Here is a 23,031-nt window from a genome sequence, read left to right on the forward strand (position 1 = left end):
ACTTTCAGTATCCTCTCACTCTCTCTCTGTCATTACTTATTACCTATAGGATTTTAATCATACTGTTTCAGTAATACAAGAATAAGTAAGCCAGAATGGCTGGTGTACTCTGTGGTCAGCAACTAATGTGTTCAGTGTTTGATGATATACAGTATGTATTGGAAAGATTGTTTTTCCTTTTAAATTTCCATATTTAACATTTCAAGCTGGAAATGAACTGGCAAAGAAAAGTTCAAGCTGGAAATGAACTGGCAAAGAAAAGTAAACAGTTTTATTCATCATATTTTACCATAGGTGACTGCAGAGAGTACAACACTCCAATATACCTTAAAAATGCCTCACTAACCTTCAGCTGCAAGGAAACAGTAAAAAATTACCACAGCTGAGAACATTTCTGGCCACTCATTCCCTGGGACCACTAGGCATGATAGAGTGTCCAGGTGGTGACTGGCTGATAGGAGGAAGCAACCCTGTAATCCTCTCTATCACATTCATGAGGAGGTAGGGTGCAGCTTCCCTGAGAATCCTCTACTGGATGTAAGGCAGTGAGTGAGTGGCTGTTTAGGGGCACATTCCCCAGGAGAGGTAGTGGTGGAGGTGCTGGGTTTTCCTGAGGCTGGTGGGTGGGGTGACTGGGGTGACTGTTGGCCGAGGCAAGAGGGATGGGCTGAGATATAGTCAGTGCAGCAGAATTTTGTACAGCAGCAATGTCAGCATCATGTCGAGATACTGTAAGGCCTGGGACACTGAATGCTGGGTTTTGTGCAGGGTTGAAGTGAAAACTGGAGTCTCCACAGGATACTTCAGGAGGCCTGCTGTTTACAGGGATGGACTCTTGATCCTTGTCCTGTATGGAGGATGATGCAGAGGACCCAGGCCGGCGCTGGTGAACTCTCAGGTGTTTGCGTAAGTTGCCAGACTCACAGAACCCTCGGCCACAAAACTGACACTCGAATGGGCGCTCTCCAGTGTGCAGGCGCTCGTGAACCTTGCGCTTCCCTTGGTCCCTGGCAGGAAAACAGAGGGTCAGGATTCACTGTCTGATTACATAGTTGTTAAATGAATTCTCAAGACATACAGCATCATATCCAAATACAAGTGTTTCCATATCAGTCATGGCACAAATATACTTAAAATAGAAATGACTGCTTCTCACTACTATACTTCAAATAAAACAGTTTTGGCTAGAGGAGTGTTAACCTAACTGGAGTGATCCAGAATTAGTCACAGTAAAATAGAAAAGGAACTTATATCAAAATATAACATAAACAGAAATCAAGCACAGCATGAGCAATGCATGAGTTAACCAGTATTCTCAATCATTCATCCCTTTCTCTAGTAAACTCTGGAACTCCCTGCCTGCTTCTGTATTTCGACCTTCCTATGACTTGAATTCCTTCAAAAGGGAGGTTTCAAGACACTTATCCTTCAATTTTTGACTACTGCTTTGGACCCTTTTCTGGGACTGGCATCTCAGTAGGTTTTTTTTTTTTTTATTGGAATTTTGTTGCCCTTGGCCAGTGTCCATCCTATATATATAAATAAAAAAAAAAAAATTTTAAGATTTTCTTATGAAACACGAAGGCAAGAAATTAGTCTTTTCTCTAATGTCTACATCTTAACCTGTTACCTTCTGCTTCAAGCCTAAAAATTCTTTCTTCCCTTCTATTCTTTCTATATGCCTGAAGCCACATTAGTTATACATAATGTAGTAACTTCATGTCATTATCACTCTGCCAGAATACATCATGCTAATGTACCTCATATTACACCTTAAATAAATACTGGTATTTTGGTTAACATGAAGTGAAGCACTGTCTTACCTGAAAGATTTCTCACAGTAAGAGCACTTGTAAGGCCTTGTGTCAGTGTGCATGTGTTCATGCTTCTTCAGAACTTCTCTCCTCAGGAATTCCTTCTCACAATACTGGCACTTGTGAGGCTTCTCTCCAGAGTGCTGCCTGCGGTGCATTGCCAGCTGCCCTTGCCGAGAGTAGCTAAAAAGAAGGGAAGGACATCAAGAACACTGCATGACTCTCAAAGATTGTCCTCTATGTAAATTAATGAAGGCTTTCAAGAGGGAAAATACCATGATGTAAATTAAAATGAAGGCTTTCAAGGGGAAAACTTATTACATTACTGGAGAAAAGTGATCAAAGACAATATAGTGTGGATTTTTATTTCTTGAAGTTTTGTTCCATCAGTTCCTTATACTGTATCACATTTTCCTCTTTGCAAGCTCAGTGTGAATGTAGCCACAGGAATAAAGATCACACATTCTAGTCCAAGTCTTCCTCACTCACTTTATTTCCATCTGTCAGAATGTTTCCTAATGCTGAATTACTTTCTGCACAGTAACAAGGGAAGAGATAAAGATGAGACAGAGGGATAAAACAAGCAACAGACTAATGCTACTTATTTTATTCCTCTCGCAGTTTCTTTGAGGTGTTAAGTCTCTTGCTTCCTCCTTTTATCCCTCTGTCTCATTTCTATCACTTTCCTTATTACTATGCAGAAAGTAGATCAACATAAAGAAACATTCTGGCAGATGGAAAGGTGAGTAAGGACACCACAAACAAACTGCCAGAGGGATAAAAATAAGTAGCATGAAACTTAACACTTTAAAGAAACTGCTAGAGTGATATGAAGAAGTAGCAGGAAACTTAACACCTTGAAGAAAACTGCCAGAAGGATAAAAAGAAATAGAAGCAGAATTAACATATCAAAAGAGTTACCAGACAAGAGAAAGCAATGTCAGCCTACCCCTCACCTGACTCCACAAACATCACAGACAAATGGCTTCTCCCCTGTGTGTATCCTCCTGTGCTCCTCCATGTTGCCTCGCTGGGAGAAACACTTCCCACAGAACTCGCAGGAGAAGGGACGGTTGCCAGAGTGCAGCCGCAGGTGGCTCTCCAGGTTTGCTTTCTGGGTAAACCTGTGTGATGCGAGAAGGATATAGTTTTGTGTGAGAAGAAATGTATGCTTCTGTATTTCCTATTTCCTATGACTTGAACTGAGGGAAGATTCAAGACAGTACCACATATTTCAGTGTATATAAGGAAAAAATAAAGGTGGGGGGTAAAGGAAAGTAAATTGGGGATAAGATGAATCTTTCCAGCTTGTAATGTTGTATAGGGATGAAATTCATATTCTGAGAAAAAACTTCAAGAACATCGGTGTATCTAATCAAAAGAAACAAGATACATATATAGAAGATTACGGCTGACAGCCCGACACACGCAGATGGTGCAAGGAAAGGGTTTGTTTATGTTTAGGAAAACTGATTGTACCGCATATAATTTTATAGCATCTTTGTCCATCTGTCCTTTTCATGAAAATATACAAAAACAACTGGTGGGAATTTTATTTTAGATCTAGTTTTGCACTTGAAGGTGATGGTACCTTATTACTGGTAATATATTCAAGGTATTTTATTCACTATACTGGTATATCACCATTTCAGCTGTCTGGTGCTCACTGACCCAAATTTCACTATAGATGGTTTGGCAGTTTGGGTGTTGTCTTATATTACAGATATTAGCTAAAACCATTAAATTCTGACTGAAATTTGGGGGTCATCGTATCTGCTAAAATATATAGTACTTATCCTCAAATTTTGGATGATTCTTTTGACCTTTCATTTGGGACTGGCACCTCAGTGGGACTTTTTCATGTACTCTTTTTGTTGCCCAAGACCTGTGGCCTTTTTATTAAAAAAAAAAAAAAAAATAAATAAATAAAATAAATAAATAAATAAATAAATAAATAAATAAATAAATAAATAAATAACTATATTTTTTTAAGGCTTATGGAAAGCCTCTATTAACAGTGTAAGTGAAAATTCTCTAACACATGTAAGGATACTGTTATGAATGTGTGAGGAAATGCAATTACTTTCTTCTAGTGATATTTTCTATGAAAAAAGAGTTCTTAATCTTAAACATGCTTTTGATGTAACTGTTCAAACACACATGCTCCAAGCTACTGTTTCCCTTCTTGTATCCTGTTCAACTTTCCTCGTTGTCTTGAGCCAAATGTGAAGCTGATTTCATTAAAAACATTACAAAGATAACCACAATTAAAACAACATTGACTGCAGAAGCAGCAATTAACCCTTTAGTGACCGTAGCCTTATAAAGTTTAAGTATAACGGCATATATCTAGAAAGTGTAGTGTTTCACATAAATCCACTGAATGGTAATAAAACTCCCTTTTTTCTTTTTCTCTGGTATATTCTTGTATTTTGAGCATGTTCCCAAATTGGGAACGTTGGACAATTCATGACCTACACAAAAATCAATGATGTTTAGTCTTGAAAGAAATTTCTTTTTTTTCCAGAATACCCATAATTTTCCTCCTGCTTAATTCTGTACAAGTCAACATAAAATGTGGTCAGTATTATCAAAATAGGCAATTACACTCAAATCCTGAGAGTAGTTTGACATTCATTTCTTGTGGAAGTGAATACTGCATGCCTTGTGAAGTATTTTCTCGCACTTGATGGACTTTAGATGTGTGTTTTTCTTGCATATATCTACCTTGTAAAAACTCCTGAAGAAAGTGGTTTACATTATCATATCTTATTGCTTTTGATACAGAGGATGTTGGCCCAACTTCTTGGGCAAGTGTGCAAACCATTTCAAGCCTGAAATCCTTATGGTTGATCTGAGAGCTGGGATTTACATGTTGGTAGAATCTGAAACTAGCAACAATGAGGAAGTTCATTTGATGGGAGAAGATATTCCACCATCATTTCCAGGAGTGTAGTCTTGGTTTGTCGAATGACAACATCTGGTCACAAACATCAACACCACCCATTCCTTTGTTGTACATTTTTATCATATATGGCTGGTTTACTGCCTTCTATCCTTCATTTTTTACCCATCTGTATACTTTCTGCATAGGACTGACTCCATTGTAGTTGCTAGCAACTGTAACAATACTCTTATCATTCCATCTAGCACATAGGACTGTATCATCCAATCTGTAGTCATATGAGCCTCTCTCTTCTCAAGTTCTTTTTTTGATAGAAGAGGGCACTTTCCTGTGTGGTTATCTCTGATTGTTCTGCAGTCTCTAAACCATTTTATTGTAAGGTCAATCATTAATCCGTGACTAGTGAAAAAGTTGTCAAAAAACACAAGTTCATCCTTATTCACCACTGGCTGTAGCATGCCCATGACAACTTGATAGCTAAAAGGTTGATTCCTGCTTTCATCTTTTTCACAATAAATAGAGAAGTTATAAAGGATAACCATCAGCACTGCACATCATCCAGATCTTGTAACCAAACCACACATGCTCATTCATGTTGGTGAGTAAATGAGGGTAAGCAGACAATGGAAGTGTCCAATGTTTCCATTTAGGGAACATCTTACAAAAACACTTATAGTGACAATTATAATATAAATCACATCTAATGAAATATATAAGAGAAGAAGGAGTACTTTGTAAGCACACCATGTAAATAAATAATTCTAGGAAGAAAAATGTTTATTTGGAGAAGCCATTCCTATTTAAAATTCCTTAGAAACATACGACAAAACGTAACATGGGGTATCACACAAAAGTGGAATATTTTTTATGCAGAATGATTAATTAGATGTATAACAATATTCCTGCTATGACATAAATTAAAACATTATACTGATGATCCTGGGAGGTTATATGAAAGTTATGTTCCCAAAATGGGAACACTGAACACTGACCACAGGAGCAGCAATTAAGACAGCATTAACAACAGGAACAAGAATTAAGACAGCACTGCCACAGGAACAGCAATTAAGACAGAAGTAGGAATTAAGACAGCACTGACCAAAGAAGCAGAATCTATGTTCATAAAAACTGAGAGAAGGTTAAGAGTTCCTACATTCACACACACAGGAGGTGCAAGTGTCTCACCTCTTGCCACACACCTCACAGCAGTGGGTGTAGCGCTCCTCACTTGGCCGGTGGATTCTCTTGTGGTTGATCAACTCAGCCTTGCTTTTGAACTTCTTCTCACATTTGTCACATGAAAATGGACGTGAGTTGGTGTGCACAAGCATATGTCTTGTCCATAAATAGTGTGTAGGGTATAGTTTATTGCACTGTGGACACCTGAATTAATAACCAGTTATGTAATTCCACATAACAACACCAATGTTAGTTGTAGGTACATAACCTAGGAGTGATAATACAATGGATAAATATCTAGGAAGCTTTTTCATGAGGATTTCATTCAGGAAATTTGTGCATGCTGAAGCTATCTGATGGTCCAATTCACTAGCATAAGCTTGACTACAACATGCTTCATTACTTGCAAAAATTCTTAAAATAAAAATGATCTTTATATGACTGTGAAATATGCTGAACTGCAAAGTGTGCTGTATACTTAAACATGTATATGATATATTACTGTTTAAAATGAAATCTTGGAAATCTGAAAGCTCAAATTTATTTAAAAAATCTATCATGAAATACAAAGGATAAAGGTGTAACAAGAAGGCAGCAAGATCCGTCTTACGTTTGCAGTGAGTCTTGGTGTTTCCGACGCTGGTGATTTTTGAGGGAGGAAATTTTGTTGAATATTTGAGGGCACTGTGGACAGAGGTAGCTTGGGTCAGACAGCTGGTGGGCCTCTAAGGAGTGTGAGGTGAGGTGGTCCACTTGGCTGAAGGAACTTTTGCACAGACTGCACCGAACTGTATTCTTAACTGAGTTGCTCTGTGGAGAGTTTGTGTCATCAGCTTCACTGTCATTAACAGCTCTATCACCATACTGCACTATTCCATTATCAGAAACTTTATTCCTATAGCTGAGTAGACTAAAGCATGATGTCTAGAAAATTTGGTGATGTTGCTAATTTCACTTTAGTAAGTTGTCACCTATGGCAGAAAATTGATAAAAAAATTAAAAAAAAAAGTAAAAGTAAAAATACCAACATTACAAGCAACATAAATGCTAAAGCTGAATTATCACTTCACCAAAATGTACCAACTCCGTGCTCAGCTCCTGTCCTCTGTAAAATCTTGCTACAAACCCTTTGTGTGAATATAATTGAATACCTGCACCACACCACACCAGACCTCATTAAACATGTGGATCACCTCATCACAGAGTATCAACTCTGTTCTAAGAAATTTTGCTGCAAACTCAAGTGAATACAACTGAATACCTGAACCACACCACCAAGCATCATCTAAAGTGTGGATCATATTATCACACAATCAATTCCATATTCAGATTCTGTAGTCTAAAAAACCTTGCCACAAACCCATTATGTGAGTGGATTCCTGAACCACACCACCATATCTTGCCACAGCCTTTATGTGAATGGATAAACATATTTTATTGACTACAAATTACAGGAGATAGCATAATTCTAATAATTAACAAGGTCCAACAAATTGTTCATATACTAAGCACAATAAAAACAACTACAATGTGAGAATTAAGTAAAAAATATGAAAAATATAATCAAATACCTTGACCATAATACCATGCCTCATCAAACAAGTGAATGCACTCACCAATCTATCACAGGAAGACAAAGGGTTGGCTGGCTCCTGCATGCTGCCCTCTACACAAGTCTCTGCTGCTACTTCTTTCCTTGGGTGACTGTCCTGGAGAAGAAATTATGTTAATTTAGCAATACAAGTGACCAGGATGTGTTTTGTGTCAGTGGTGGGAGGAAAAAAATTTAATTTGTAATAATAATAATAATAAAAAAAAAGGATGTTAACTTATCTATACAAGTAACAAAGGTGTGTTTTGTGTCAGTAGTGAAGAGGAAAAAAAAGGATATAAATGGGGAATTTGTTAAGCTAAGCCACCAGATATCTCTGCTGAGCAACACACTACACTCACATAATCCAAAATCTTGTTACTATAATTTCCATGTGCATACAAATGCATTCAGCATTCTATCTAGAATTGTTCCTATTTTGCATTTCAAGAGAAAGAGGTGAAAATTCATATTCTACTGACATCAGCAGGTATAGTCATCAGCATCTTTAAATATGGCACAATATATGTCTATAATCTATTTGATTTACAGACTCAAATATACAAAATACGGTGGTACTACCTAATATGACAACCTTACTCAGTGACATTGTGATAAATAGATATAGTCATTTTATGCAGTGAATCTCTCATCTCACTTCAGAAGTGATTGTCATGGCGAGAGTGGTCACAGCTGTTCTTTTTTTTTTCTTTTATGTAGGAGGAACACCAGCCAACGTCAAAAAAAAAAAAAAAAAAAAAAAAAAAAAAAAAAAAAAAAAAAAAAAAAAAAAAAAGCCCACTGAGAAGCTGGTCCTCGAGTAGGGTCCAAAGTGATGGTCAAAAATTGAAGGATAAGTGTCTTAAAACCTCCCTCTTGAAAGAGTTCAAGTCATAGGAAGGTGGAAATACAGAAGCAGGCAGGGAGTTCCAGAGTTTACCAGAGAAAGGGATGAATGATTGAGAATACAGGTTAACTCTTGCATTAGAGAGGTGGACAGAATAGGGGTGAGAGAAAGAAGAAAGTCTTGTGCAACAAGGTCTTGGGAGGAGGGGGTGCATGCAGTTAGCAACATCAGCAGAGCAGTTCGCAAGAAAATAGCAGTAGAAGATAGCTAGAGGTGCAACACTGCAGTGATGAGAAAAAGGCTGAAGACAGTCAGTTGGAGGAGAGGAGTTGATGAGGCAAAAAGCTTTTGATTCTACCCTGTCTAAAAGAGTGGTATGAGTGGAACCCCCCCAAGGCATGTGAAGCATACTCCATACCTGGACGGATAAGGGGGGTTGAGAAAAACTGGCAGAGACATCTCAGAACGCCTAACTTCATTGAAGCTGTTTTAGTAAGAGATGAGATATGAAGTTTCCAGTTTAGATTATAAGAAAAGGAGACTGAGAATGTTCAATGTAGAAGAGGGGGACAGATGAGTGTCACTGAAGAAGTAGAAGGGATTGTGTCGAGTTGATAGATAGAGGAATTGAGTTTTTGAGGCATTGAACAATACCAAGTTTGCTCTGCCCCAAACAGAAATTTTTGAGAGATCTGAAGTCAGACATTCTGTGGCTTCCCTGCATGAACTGTTTACTTCCTGAATGGTTGGATGTCTATGAAAATATGTGAAAAAGTGCAGGGTGGTGTTATCAGTGTAGGAGTGGATAGGACAATAAGTTTGGTTTAGATTATTGATGAATAACAGGAAGAGAGTGGGTGACAGGACAGAACCCTGAGGAACACCACTGTTAATAGATTTAGGAGAAGAACAGTGACCGTCTACCACAGCAGCAATAGAACGGTCAGAAAGGAAACTTGAGATGAAGTCAGAAAGAGAAGAATAGAAGCTGTAGGAGGGTAGTTTGGATTTCAAAGCTTTGTGCCAGACCCTATCAAAAGCTTTTGATATGTCCAAGGCAACAGCAAAAGTTTCACCAAAATCTCTAAAAGAGGATGACCAAGACTCTGTAAGGAAAGCCAAAAGATCACCAGTGGAGCAGCATTGATGGAAGCCATACTGATGATCAGATAGAAGGTTGTGAAGTGATGGATGTTTAAGAATCTTCCCATTGAGGATAGATTAAAAAACTTTAGATAGGCAGGAAATTAAAGTGGTAGGACAGTAGTCTGAGGGATTAGAACAGTCATCCTTTATAGGAACAAGCTAAATGTAAGCAAACTTCCAGGAAGAAGGAAAGGTAGATGTTGACATACAGATTTGAAAGGATTTGACTTAGCAAGGTGCAAGCATGGAGGCACAGTTTCACAGAACAATAGTAGGGAACCCATCAGGTCTATAAGCCTTCCGAGGGTTTAGGCCAGTGAGGGCATGGAAAACATCATTGTGAAGAAATTTAATCAGTAGCATGAAGTAGTCAGAGGGTGGAGGAGAGGGAGGAACATGCCCTGAATCATCTAAGGTAGAGTTTTTAGCAAAGGTTTGAGCGAAGTTCAGCTTTAGAGATAGATGTGATAGCAGTGGTGCCATCTGGTTGAAATAAAGGAGGGAAAGAAGAAGCAAAGTTATTGGAGATGTTTTTGGCTAGATGCCAGAAGTCATGAGGGATGTTAGATCTTGAAAGATTTTGACACTGAAGGAGTTTTTGGCTGGTTTGGAGAATAGACTTGGAATAGTTTCAGGCAGAAATATAAAGTGTATGAGATTCTAGTGATGGAAAGCTCAAGTACCTTTTGTGGGCCACCTCTCTATCATGTATAGCATGAGAACTAGTTGTGTTACACCAAGGTTTGAAGGTTTAGATTGAGGAAAAGAATGAGGAATGTACGCCTCCATGCCAGACACTATCACCTCTGTTATTCGCTTAGCACACAGAGACAGGTCTCTGACATGGAAGCAGTAGTCATTCCAAGGAAAATCAGCAAAATACCTCCTCAGGTTCTCCCAACTAGGAGAGGCAAAATGCCACAGGCACCTCTGCTTAGAGGGATTCTGAGGAGGGATTGGAGCAATAGGACAAGTTACATATATGACACTGTGATTGGAGGAGCCCAACAGAGAAGAGAGGGTGACAGCATGAGAAGGATTAGGGATTAGAAAAAGGTCAAGAATGTTGGGCATATCTCCAAGACGGTCAGGAATATGAGTAGTGTTGCACTAATTGCTCTAGGTTGTGGAGGATAGCAAAGTTGAAGGTTAGTTCACCAGGATGGTCAGTGAAGGGAGAGGAAAGCCAAAGCTGGTGGTGAACACTGAAGTCTTCAAGAATGGAGATCTCCACAAAAGGGAAGAGAGTCAGAATGTGCTCCACTTTGGAAGTTAAATAGTCAAAGAATTTCTTATAGTCAGAGGAATTAGGTGAGAGGTATACAGCATAAATAAATTTAGTTTGAAAGTGATTCTGTAGATGGTGGAAAACTCAGAAGATTCAAGAGCATGGGTTGAAAACTCGGGAGATTCAAGAGCATGGGTTAAGTCGTTGCGCACATAAACACAACATCTAGCTTTGGATTGAAAATGAGGACAGAGAAAGTAGGAGGGAACAGAAAAGGGGCTACTGTCAATTGCCCTAGACACCTGTGTTTCAGTGAGGAAAAGATGATGAGGTTTAATAGAGGAGAGGTGGTGTTCTACAGATTGAAAATTAGATCTAAGACTATAAATGTTGCAGAGGTTAATAAAGAAAAGTTGAGGGGGGTGTCAAGACACTTAGGGTCGATACCAAAAGAGCAGTCCAACTTGGGGGCATTTGTGGTCCCTCTCCAGATGGGGACTCCAAGGCTGGTATAGGAGTCGCCATGATAATTTAAAATTTTGAGTGAAGAGTCTGTGTGTAATTAAGTGCTTGTAGTTTTGTGTGAAGGAAGAGTTGTCTTTAAAGGTTTGGCTGTGACTGCCCCACAGTGTTGTGAAACACAAAGGGAAATGTTCAGAGAGGTCACAGCTGGGTTTAATGATAAGTTCACAGCACCCCCCCCTGATCCAGTACTTTGGACCTCATTGGGAGTAATTATCATTTTGGCAGGTGCCTACTGCCTTCTCCATGATCAAACCAAAACAACTTCTCTCAGATGTCACAAGAATTTCCAATCATGCCATCAGTGTGCTGTGTATCTCTTTGTTCAATTAGAGGTGGTGGCCATAAATTTCCTAGTGATACTGAGCTGAGGAAGCAGTGGCATCCAGTACCAGCCAGTTGAGTGTGTCACAGGCCCTTCATGAAGGATGACTATGTTACTGTCACTACTCTAGGTAAGTTATGTTGAAGATTCTATGAGCCATGTTAAGGGCTCAGTTATGATGTGTAGTCACATTGCCAGTGCCCTACAGTACATGTGGTGTTTGTTTTGGTTTAACTCACCATGACCATTCTTGCCAAGTCACTTGAGTTGCTGATTTCCAATCAAAAATTGTTGTTTCCACAAACTACTGAGTTGTTTTGTGCCATCTGGTATTTTCAATGGCACAGACATGTTGCCTATGATTTACACTTTCAGCATTAATAAGTTTCATAGGTACAGTGCACTTGCTTAAAAACTATGGAGAACCAAAATTTTTAATATTTCATATGCAGCAGAAAAGCAACTCCAGTATGTATTTGTTTTCATAGGGTACAGTGGGTTTACCTGTGTTACTACTCAGAAGGAATGGTGTAAGAATTTGTTTTAAATACACAAAATACATTAATATATATATGTAGAATGGCTCTAAAAAAACTTGAAATTGCTTGTGACTGGGCTCACTCTTTCCACCTGGTGACAGCCGCTACTCAGAAATAGAAGTCAGCTATAGAAGTGACCAAGGTGTGTTTTGTGTCTGGTGGAGGGGGAAAAAAGCATGTTAGAAGTAATAAAAAATGAGTGTTAATTTAGCTATAATAGTAATCACAAAAAGAGTGTTCAATTAGCTATAGAAGTAATAAAAAAGGATGTTAATTTAGCTATAGAAGTAATCAAAAGAGGACATTGATTTAGCTATACAAATAATCAAAAGAGGGTGTTGATTTAGCTATAAAAGCAATGAAAAGGGTATTGTCAGTGGTGGAGAGAAATATGGATTCAACTCTACAAGTGACCAATGTGTGTTTTGTGTCAGTAGCGGGGGTAGGTGGTGGTGGATCAGTGTGGTGCTGATGGGTGGCTATAGGTAACAATTTGGTGCCAGTGGATACAAGTGGATAATGATAATGATGATGATGATGATGATGATGACGATGATGATGATGATGATGATATGGTGTTGGTTGATAGTACAAGATGATGCTGTGATCCTAAAGAACTGTAATGAGTGATGATAATGTCAGTTGTGCAGGTAAAGGAATGCTGGAGCCTGTGATCCTAATATAAATAAAAACCAAATCTTAGTGAATTTTCCCCCCATCCTGGTTCTGAAATCTTTAACCCAATTCCTAACCTAAGACCATGGCCTGGATTCACATCATGCACTATTGTGGCAATTAATGAAGGTGCAAGTCTCAGAAACTGACCACAATGAAATTCCTGAATACTTCACATTATGCACAAGTTACAAAATATTTCACTCAGTACAGGAAGATTAAGATGAGCTATAAATCCACAGCAAATAGCCTTCCTTCCTAAACCTTGCACATGACAGGGCAGTCAACACTAACTAAAATGCACTCTCAAAATCCATCTTTGGCTAGTTAGTAACACCCTGGACTTGCATTACCTTCAGTCAAAAATTAGCATGCACTAGAAATCCACTGCAAATACTCTTTTCCAGATCAATCCTTAGCACATGGCAGGACACTCCAGGCCAACCAAAATCTACTCAGATGTTGGTATTCTTGTTTAGCTTAATAATAACTCACTGGACTTGCATTACCCTTAGTCCTGCCAGAGGTTCAGCCTCTGTGATGATCTCTTATGGTAAAGTTAACCAATGTTTACATTAATTTATCCAAGGGAATGACTTGAGCCTGCAATGATAGAGAACTCACCATCCATTTTTCCTTCATTTGGGTGTTAGCAGGTGCTATGTTCTCTGGTGTCTGGTTCTTTGTGTTGGCTACTCCTTGTGTTGCATCCTTGCTCCTCACTTTCCTGGCCTGCTTACCTGATGCCCCTGTTGTAGAGGATATTTAGCATTATCATGAGTATTAGTGGCAAAATAAACAACAGGGTATGTTCACCCTCTCACTGCTATTTGAAACATTTTTCAATATCGCTAACCATTCTGAGACACTGAAGTTTCTTCTTGCTCTATAGCCACCTCTGAAGATCATACAGGCTAAAATTGCAAAATCTATTCTTTTGTTCCCTTCTTTGTTGTAAATGCTTATAAAGATTTCATACACTGTTCTTAGTGTCAAAAATTGTTGCATATCACAGGGAAAGGGTTAAGGAGCATCACAAAGAGAATGTTTTGTCTGTAAGGAGCCAACCTGCCAAATGGGATAGTCACAGTGCAGAGTGACAGTCAATGTGCAGAGATAAACAGAAGATATGTATTGTCTATGAAGGCCTGTGCACACTATTGGCAGTGCTTGATGGGCAAACACTATTACCATATCCCGTTCCAATATGTGACCTGGAAGGGTGAGTGGTGAGCATGGAGGTGATGTCAGAAGTGGGGAAATGACAGCACAATGAGACTTAGCTAGCACATTGCCCTCTACTTAACTGCCTACTGAATGACATGAACTGCCAGACTGAAGAACCTCCTGACTGGTGTGAAGTAGTACACTACAGGCAGACTTTGCTTGGTAAGGGCAGAGCCTGATGGGCTCTGTCCAATAGTGTAGGGTCTTCATTGTTACCTCATCTGGTAACACTGCTTCAGAGGTGAGAGAAATGCACAAGTACCAGGCATTGCTCAAATGTGTGGACAGGCCTTAAGGAGCCAACTTACCAACTGGGGCAGATACAGATGGAGAGCAGAGTGACAGTCAACATGTGGAGATACACAAGAGATAGTTTGTGTAAGGAAAGGTGGCACAAGATTGAATGGAGGCTTTACTGGTTAATTACAGGTTTAAATTCCTTAAGGTACTATATTACCTCTGGAGATGACACCTTGCCCTCTCACTCCCCTCGTTGCCTTGCGTCTCTGTCGTCTATTAGTGTGGGAACCTGTAGAGGATTGCATAGGTTTGTGAGTGTTCTGGGAGTGTTTCAAAATTAGTAAGTGACCCATACCTAATAGAACATGGGAATCAATATAGACAGCATTGGTTATTCATTTTCTTTCTCTATGCCCCTCTGGATACTTTACAATTTTTATTTACATTATTCTATTTAATTATTTACTTATGTGTGTGTGTGCATGCCTTAGAGTGGTGAAATACATGGACAATGGATAATACTGAAGTAACATCAGCATCTTCACCTGAGGATAAGGTTAGGTTGGTTTAAGAGAGGTTTAAATTCATTTAATTAATTAATTTCACTGCTGATCCTTTCATTTTGTAGATCACGATCATCATACTGTTACACACAGAGGAGAAGTAGAAAGAATCAAAAGAAAGAAAGAGGTTAATATAGAGGGAGAGTGAGCATAGTGTGTTAGCCGTGTTGTCACTGGCCTCGCTGTTTCCGCTTCACCATCCCTCCCTTGCTCCAGCCCTTGCTGCAGCATCTGGGTGCATGGTTGCGCCCTTAAGGGTTCCATTCACACTCAGGCGGCCTGTCCGGCAGCCTGAACAGCTGGCTGGACAGGCTGGCCCACATCACCTACACACTATTCATTCCTGACTCAAGGCAATGCTCAGTTCTAGCAAGACACTGAGGAGTGAAGATCATGGCCTCTCCCATGGATATGGAAGCATTAGACCTACTTGTGACTTCAACTGTTGCAGTGACCTACAAGTTATTACAGAAAATCAAGAAGAGGAGAAAGAGTAACTTCTTTCTATTTTTTTTTTCTATGTAAGGGAGACACTGGCCAAGGGGAAAAAAAAAAAAAAAAAAAAAGCCCACTGAAATATTCTCAAAAAAGGGTCCAAAGCAACAGTAAAAAATTGAAGGATAAGTGTCTGGAAACCTCCCTCTTGAAAGAATTCAAGTCATAGGAAGACGGAAATACAGAAGCAGGCAGGAAGTTCCAGAATTTACCAGAGAAAGGGATGAATAATTGAGAATGTTGATTAAAAGGTGGACAGAATAGGGGTAAGAGAAAGAAGAAAGTCTTGTGCAGTGAGGCTGCGGTAGGAGGGGAGGCATGCAGTTAGCAAGATCAGAAGAGCAGTTAGCATGAAAATAGTGGTAGAAGATAGCAAGAGATGCAACACTGTGGTGATGAGAGAAGCTGAAGACAGTCAATCAGGAGAGAGGGGTTGATGAGATGGAAAGCTTTTGATTCCACCCTGTCTAGAAGAGCAGTATGAGTGGAACCTCCTCAGATATGTGAAGCATAATCCATACGTGGACAGATAAGGCCCTTGTACAGAGTTATCAGCTGAGAGGGGGGTGAGAAAAACTGGCGGAGACGTCTCAGAATGCCTAACTTCATAGAAACTATTTTAGCTAGGGATAAGATGTGAAGTTCCCAGTTCAGATTAGAAGTAAAGGAGAGAACGAGGATGTTCAGTGTAGAAGTTTAGCAGGCATTTTGAAACAAGTAGCCAAGTGCAAGACCCTTCAGATTTTTTCTCTTAGCTACGAGAAGTTGATTAAATTTTTTCTTTCTTGATGGGATCGAGTGACCTCCTCTCCCTGCTTCACTGTTATTCACCCCCATCCTAACCCTCTGAGTTAAGAAGTGCACAAACAAGTTTGTGATATTTGAGTCTCCTCTCCTCCCTTCCTCCTCTACTCACCTCCCCACACCATGCCAAGGGGTCGCGATGATTGGGATGGCTGGAACACATTACAAAGTCAACTCTGCCAGTGACTTTCAAGCCATGAATTGGTAAGACAACATCTTTGTGCTTGCTTAACAAATCTCTCAATTCATCTTTTTCTTTTCCTTTCTTGGGCTATCATTTCAAAATTCCCAAGGATGACTCTACTCGCTAAAAGTCGGGTTAGATAAAATAATTTTTTATAAACTACTATAGTTTATTGAATTTATCCTTAGACAGTATACCACTGGCATAGCACACCTAGTAAAAGTATCGACATATTGATTGTACTGACATATCGATCATTTCAACCCCTTGGTGTAGGGAGGTGGATAGAGAAAAAGATAGGAGACACAAATCATAAAAGCTGTTTCGTACACCTTTCACTTGGTGAGCGGGTAACAGTAAAGGAAAGAGGTAAGGTTATTTGATCCCTTTGTGAAAGAAAAAAAGTTGAATTCATTTCTACTCACGGGAAATAGCAATGAGAGATAATCTGTGGGTTGAATTAATTTCTACTCGCAGGAAATAGCAATGAGAGATAATCTGTAGGATTTTGAACTTGAGAGACAGGCTTCTCATTTCAAAAGTGTATGACCCAGTTTGAAACATTTTAGTAAGTGTGCAAAAAGATGATGACTAGTAGCAGTGTCAACTTTGCAACTATTTTCGGCTGTCATGATCATCGCAATGAATCAATTGCATCTTCATACAGAAGAACTGAGATAAGCACTTTCGACACCTACTGTATTTGATGGCTCATAAGACGCACCTTTTCTCCAAAAAAAGTCTCAGGAAATGAGCCTGCGTCCTATGAGGCCAAGGTTCAGCATTGAGGCAGTGGTTGGTGGTAAGTCTATGGCAATAGAGGCTCTAAAATCAAACCCCAGACATCTTTGCACATGTAAACAAAGTGATGATTGGTACTACACCACAAATCAACTCTTTCTTTCAAGGTAAAAATATATAATAGGTCATACTTACCGGTAATTCACATAGAATGACACCAGTCAGGAAGAATTTGCCCAAGTGACCATGCATCACGCATTGCATGTACCAAAACAGACACGCGGTCAGTTACGTGCTGAATCCGGTGACGTGGGCAAGCTTCACTGCATTCTTTACAGTGTGATGCCGTTACTCCTTGAGGAGTAATACAATTAAAATTGCACCTATCTTTTAACATTCTTATGAACAAACTTTATTACCCCTGTAGTCTCTCAGTCAGTGCTGACGTCATATGCCAGGTACATGTTTATATCTCACGACAGGATTGGTACGTAGGCTACTAGCAAATATTAAAGTTTTTAAAATGCAAAATATTGGAATCTAATAATTATCTAAATGCACGTGAGAGTCTTCAAATGTCAGGTGAAATCCTTCACTTCATATTCAGAGCTTTAATCTGCTCAATTATCTTTTTTTTTCATTTCAATGTCTGCCAAAACTGGGTGCATCTTATGAGCCATCAAATACGGTAGGTCTCTTATTACAAAAGTCGTCATTGCAACGAGCTCGGTGTTGTGATCTTCATGACACGGTGGGGGAGGATAGGTAAGGGAGAGAGGAGAGGCAAATGTCACAAACTGGTTCATATACTTCAGCTTTAGTGGGGGAGGATTACAGTTAAGAGGGTGGGGAGAGGGGGCGTACATCTTCACTCTTCCCTTTGAGAAAAAAAGTTGATCCAACTTTTTCTCGGAAGAGAACCAAGCAACAGGTTGCTGTTGTCAGCTTGGCATTGTTCTAAAAGTGTATGAACCAGTTTGTGACACATGTCTTCCAACCTCCATCCACTCCCACCCCAAACCCCTTCCCTGGATTCTGGCATACACTTTATAATGGCAGAAGCTCACCTCTCCCCTTCATGGTCTGCTCTCTTCTGCATCTACTGATTCCTGCTCTTGCCATGACATATCTCAAGCTACAAGTGTCCCACAACCTCTCTTGAATCAGAGAGGTCTTCCGCCTTGGGAGGTCTCCACCTCTGCCTCTGTTGCCCCCTCTCTGCCCCAATAAAAACCAGCTGCAATGAAGGTTAGTATGCTGTGAGCCGCTGGAGAAAGACAGATTTTGAGTTTCCACTTCTGGCTGGATTCATGTACAAGGAAGTTGATGGCAGAACCGACACGCTCCTTATGCGAGACACAGCAACTCCACCAACGTCCTGATTTGTTCCAGCGCACGGTGGGTTGATCCCTTGCTCTCTTCCACTCGAACAAGTTGAAAACGCTGCTTCTTGTCCAATCAGAGACAACATCGGGTTGAGTTCCCGCCCGCCCTCTCCCTCCCTCCCTCTGCAGGAGAAATACCTCTAAGACTGGACAGAGAATACCCTCCCTCTCTTGCAGCCTCAAGCAAGACAGAGAAGTGAATGCCACAAGCCTCAGACTGCATTCACATGGAAAACTACCGTGGCCCTCCCACCACCCACTAAGACCTCTGTTACAAATTGGCCTCCTAGACAACAACCAAGTCTCCCCATGAGCACAGATTGGAATGTAGCCCCTAGAACTCCTGAAGCAGGGGCAGCCTGTGATGTGCTGAAGAAGCATGTGATCACACGGGTCCAGCCTCAGTTGTAGGGTCAGATTAAGGAAACTAATTACCGTATTTGATGGCTCATAAGACGCACGGGCTCATAAGACGCACCCAGTTCTGGCATGTATTGAAATAGAAAAAAACAAAAATTAACAGATTTAGGCTATCGATATGAAGTCAAGGAATTCAAGCGACATTTGAAGACTCTCACGTGCATTTAGATCACTATTAGATACCAATACTCAGCATTTAAAAGTTTAATTTATGCTAGCAGCTTACTTGTTCTTTTTGGGGTTTTGTTGAGGCTGTGATGGCCGTGACATCACAGCCTGGCGTCCCAAAGGTGTGGTATACAGGTAGTGTTTCAGACTAGATACAGTGGAGCTGGTTGGATTTCTGGAGTCAAATCTTGGTAAGGTTGCGGGCCTTGAAAGCCAGAACGTAATGGTTCGGTTGAGGGTATTGAAAGACAAGATTGTACCAATCCTGCTGACGTGTAAACACAATCTTCTTATTGGTATTTTAGTTGGGGCCATGCAGACTGTGATGTCACAGCCTCTAGTGCCCAAAAGGTGTGGTAAGCAGGGGAGTTTCAGTCTTAATGCGGTTCAGCTGAATGTAAACATTAACTGCACCTAGCTCTTGGCGGCACCATTAACTGAGGGACTACAGTGATAATAAAATTTTTTCATACTTTATTTTTTAGCATCTTTCACATGTAATTCTTATGCAGTATTTTAGTACATTTTCAAAGCCAAAGGATGTGTAAAAGCATAAGCTATTACATGAATATTATGCAGATCATCACCTCAAGCCAGCCTATCCCATGACACTCAATTCCTTTATAGAAGAAATATTCGTTCTCAAGGTGTATTAGTCTATTTTCATAAAAGAAAAGTTTCTCTAGCTTCAATCTTTTTCATATGTATGCAGAGCAAGAATGTTAAAAAGATAGGTTCAATTTTAATTGTATGAAAGTGTGGCTATTGTCTTACCTCAATCAGTAACGGCGTCACACTCGGTGTCACCGAGTACGTCACGTCGGAGCGCAACCGACCGCGTTTGTTTTGAAAAACGTGGTGCACCATCTCCACCTTGCCAGAACCTTCTCCACAAATCCAACCAGCTCCATCACATCTAGTCTAATATTATAATTGGATACCTCACCTTTGGGGCATCAAAGGCTGTGACATCACAACCTACACTGCCCCAACAAAACTCCAAGAAGAAGTGGTGCATGGTTAAGCAAATTCTTCCTGACTGGTCAAAGTCTATATGGATTACCAGTAAGTATGAGATACTACACATTGGTACCTTGAAAGAAAGAGCATTTTGTGGCGTACTACCAATCATGACTTTATTTAGTTGTGCAAAGACATCTGTGGTTTGAATTTAGAGCCTCTGTTGCCGTAGACTTGTAACCTATTACTGCCTCAAAGTTGGACCTTTGCCTCATTGGACGCAGGCTAATTTACTGACCCTTTTTCTGAGAAAAAAGTAGCGTCTTATGAGCCATCAAATACGGTACTATAGGAGGGCCCTCCATAACCTCCAAGCTTTTACACCAGGCATAGATTGGGATCCCCCTGTTCACAGAGAGGTAGTCCTCTAGGTATTCTAGGCAGGGAAGGGAACTTTGCAATATGACGACATAAACAAGAGAGTACGAGGAAGAGACAACCAACCACTGAATCCTATGTACCAAAACAGCAGAGATCCATGAGGCTAGACAGAAGTAAAAGGCACTTCAACAATGATTCTGACGAAGACTCACTAGGCCCATCTGTTAAGACCAGGCACCAGAAAAACTACCACCTTTCTGGTATCGCTGCTGACTCAGAACCTAAGGAAGATATTGCTGAAAAATGGACGTTACAAGAAAAGAAAAAGAGAATGAAACCCCACCCACCAGTCAAAGAAACATCCTCCCCAGCAACATCAGAAAAGAAAACAGACACCCAGACTGAGATGCCACCATAAATCCTGATCACTTCTATAGATTTGCATCACCCCAAGATGTGGCAGAGGAATTGGAAGCACACCTGAACACAGACCAGAAACTTTGTATGAAGTTTTAAACACTGGACAGGTCCTCTTGACTTCACTGATCAAGGAAATCTATGATCACAATACAGCTCTAAAAGAACTCAATGGGAAGCCAATTCAGCTGGTGAAAGCAATCCATGGAACAAACAAGGGAATATTAATGAAATATATGCTACTGATGTCCCTCTCTTCGATCCTGAGGCACCTACAGGCGTTTTTGGCAGAGAGGTGCAAGATGGCCAAGACTGAAGAGCCCACAAGGCAAATACAAATAACCATACAAGGCCCTCTACCAGGATCTCTGGATCTAAGGAACTCAGGGATCTTTTATACCTGCTCTTATAGCCAGGAACCTGTAAGGTGTTTCTGATGCCAATGCTTCGGGCACCACAAAAGCAGTTGCAACCTCCCCCTAAAATGCAGAATCTGCTTGAGAAACCACGAGACAGAACTCTGGATCTCGAAGCACAAGCAGGGGTTGACCACCACTCCCAAATGCCCTAATAATAAAATTATTTCCATAAAATCTGAAACTTCTTACAAACACATAACTGCTAACCTGCCTATGCTATGGAGAGAGAGAGAGAGAGAGAGAGAGAGAGAGAGAGAGAGAGAGAGAGAGAGAGAGAGAGAGAGAGAGAGAGAGAGAGAGAGAGAGAGAGAGAGAGAGAGAGAGAGAGAGAGAGAGAGAGAGAAGGGGGGGGGGGGAGAAAAAGGAGAAAAAAAAGGTTGTCAGCAAGGCAGCCTACCAAATGGACCATGACACTACAATTTTGTACCATGATGATTACAACCAGTGAGGGTGTCAATACAAAGGGAGTAGCACCTCACCGTAGTCTTCATCATTAAGGTCATCAATGAACTGGCTCTCAGACTCTTCCAGCTCCACCTTGACATCCTGGATCAACTCATACAGCTTGTCCTCGTTCACCTCGACGCTGCTCTCCGTTGTGCACTCTGAGAGAATAAAAATATTGGTTTGTGGTGATATAAAAGTAAATCACACTGAAATGATATCAGTAAAGTAATTACCTTTACATTTCCAGTTTGTGTATTCACTCAAGCTTGAATTATAAGTGTCATAAACCATATATTTTGAGAGCTGCAGGCTTCAAATTAGATACTTTAAGATCCTGAGCCTCAAATTTTGCTGGGGTATTAAAATTTCTCCAATCATGAAAAATGGACAAGATTTTCAAGTACCTACTCCCAAATGTTAAGCTTACCTCTGAGTTGGCTATTCAGCTTGCTCTGTGTTGCTTGGCTCATGTCCACAAAATCCACCACCTCATCCAGTTTAGCCAGACATGGCCCACACACATGGTGAGGTAGGGAGTCCTGCAGTGCTACCTGTGAGAAGTGTGTAGTGACAACAATAGTACTTAGGATCTGTTCTATCTTACAATTAGTTTTAAATTTGATTCATTTGGTGTTTCCCTTTGTAATGAAGTGGTTTCTGATCATTAACTGAAATAATTTAAAGTTTACCTCATCATCAGTCTCTCAATGTTTGTCTAGTGAATGACACACAGGAATAGAACGGCAGTTGGTAGAGATGATGGTAATGTGAAGGAAGTGAGGCGGGCCAGGTGGGGAAGGGACGGGATGAGGGAGAGGTGAGACTGGCCAAGGGAAGATTGGGTGACTGTCAGGGGATAAGGGAGGGAGGGAAAGGTTGGACAGGGAGAGGGAGGAGGACGACTAGCCAGAGAGAGAAGGGAGACTAACCAAACGGAAAAGCGGTTGGCCAAGGAGAGAGGAGGCTGGCCAAATGTAAACAGTACAGGGTGGTCCGAAAACTTTTACTCACGTTAATTCTTATGTACTTCTTAATAATAGCGATGAGATTCCTTTGGCGGCTGGCATCCTCGAACAGGTTAATGAGGTCGTAGCACTGCAGGCCGCACAGGCGACACAGACCGTCAAAATTGCCAAAAGGCCCCATGTTGGTATCAGGCACTGTGATTCTTGTTTGTGGGGGTCTCGGTCTTGTTATTCTGCAGATTTTGTCTTTGCAACGGTACTAATATTTGATCATGATCTTAAATTTGATTCTACAGGTGGCTCATGATTACTTCTAAGCCAGATCTTTTTATCGGCAACTCATGGAGGGGGGAAAGAGAAGGCAAATAAAGACAAGCACCACACATATCTTTTCCACCACTAGTTCCTACATCTAGCATGCCACATTTTCTCCAGGAACACTTT

At 40.4% G+C, this 23,031-nt stretch overlaps 1 protein-coding gene across 3 annotated transcripts; it reads right to left on the minus strand.

The window, feature by feature from the left end:
- Window positions 1-257: 257 nt before the first annotated feature.
- LOC135111512 (zinc finger protein ZFMSA12A-like) lies at window positions 258-22,919 on the minus strand. 3 transcript variants are annotated; one of them, XM_064024874.1, is made up of 11 exons: window positions 22,634-22,919; window positions 22,050-22,173; window positions 21,655-21,780; window positions 14,456-14,527; window positions 13,396-13,523; window positions 7,515-7,607; window positions 6,509-6,708; window positions 5,905-6,102; window positions 2,771-2,938; window positions 1,824-1,997; window positions 258-1,007 (listed from the first exon to the last, which is right to left on the minus strand). In XM_064024874.1, the coding sequence occupies exons 1-11, from the start codon at window positions 22,766-22,768 to the stop codon at window positions 419-421; spliced, it is 2,007 nt and encodes a 668-aa protein (XP_063880944.1). In that variant the 5' UTR covers window positions 22,769-22,919; the 3' UTR covers window positions 258-418. The 3 variants fall into 3 exon arrangements, with proteins under 3 accessions (XP_063880944.1, XP_063880945.1, XP_063880946.1); XM_064024875.1 differs by having other exon boundaries at window positions 13,396-13,520; window positions 22,634-22,911; XM_064024876.1 differs by lacking the exon at window positions 22,634-22,919 and adding an exon at window positions 22,312-22,507.
- Between the last annotated feature and the right edge of the window lie 112 nt (window positions 22,920-23,031).

Source organism: Scylla paramamosain, chromosome 22 (genome assembly GCF_035594125.1).
Source record: "Scylla paramamosain isolate STU-SP2022 chromosome 22, ASM3559412v1, whole genome shotgun sequence".
Taxonomy (NCBI): domain Eukaryota; kingdom Metazoa; phylum Arthropoda; class Malacostraca; order Decapoda; family Portunidae; genus Scylla; species Scylla paramamosain.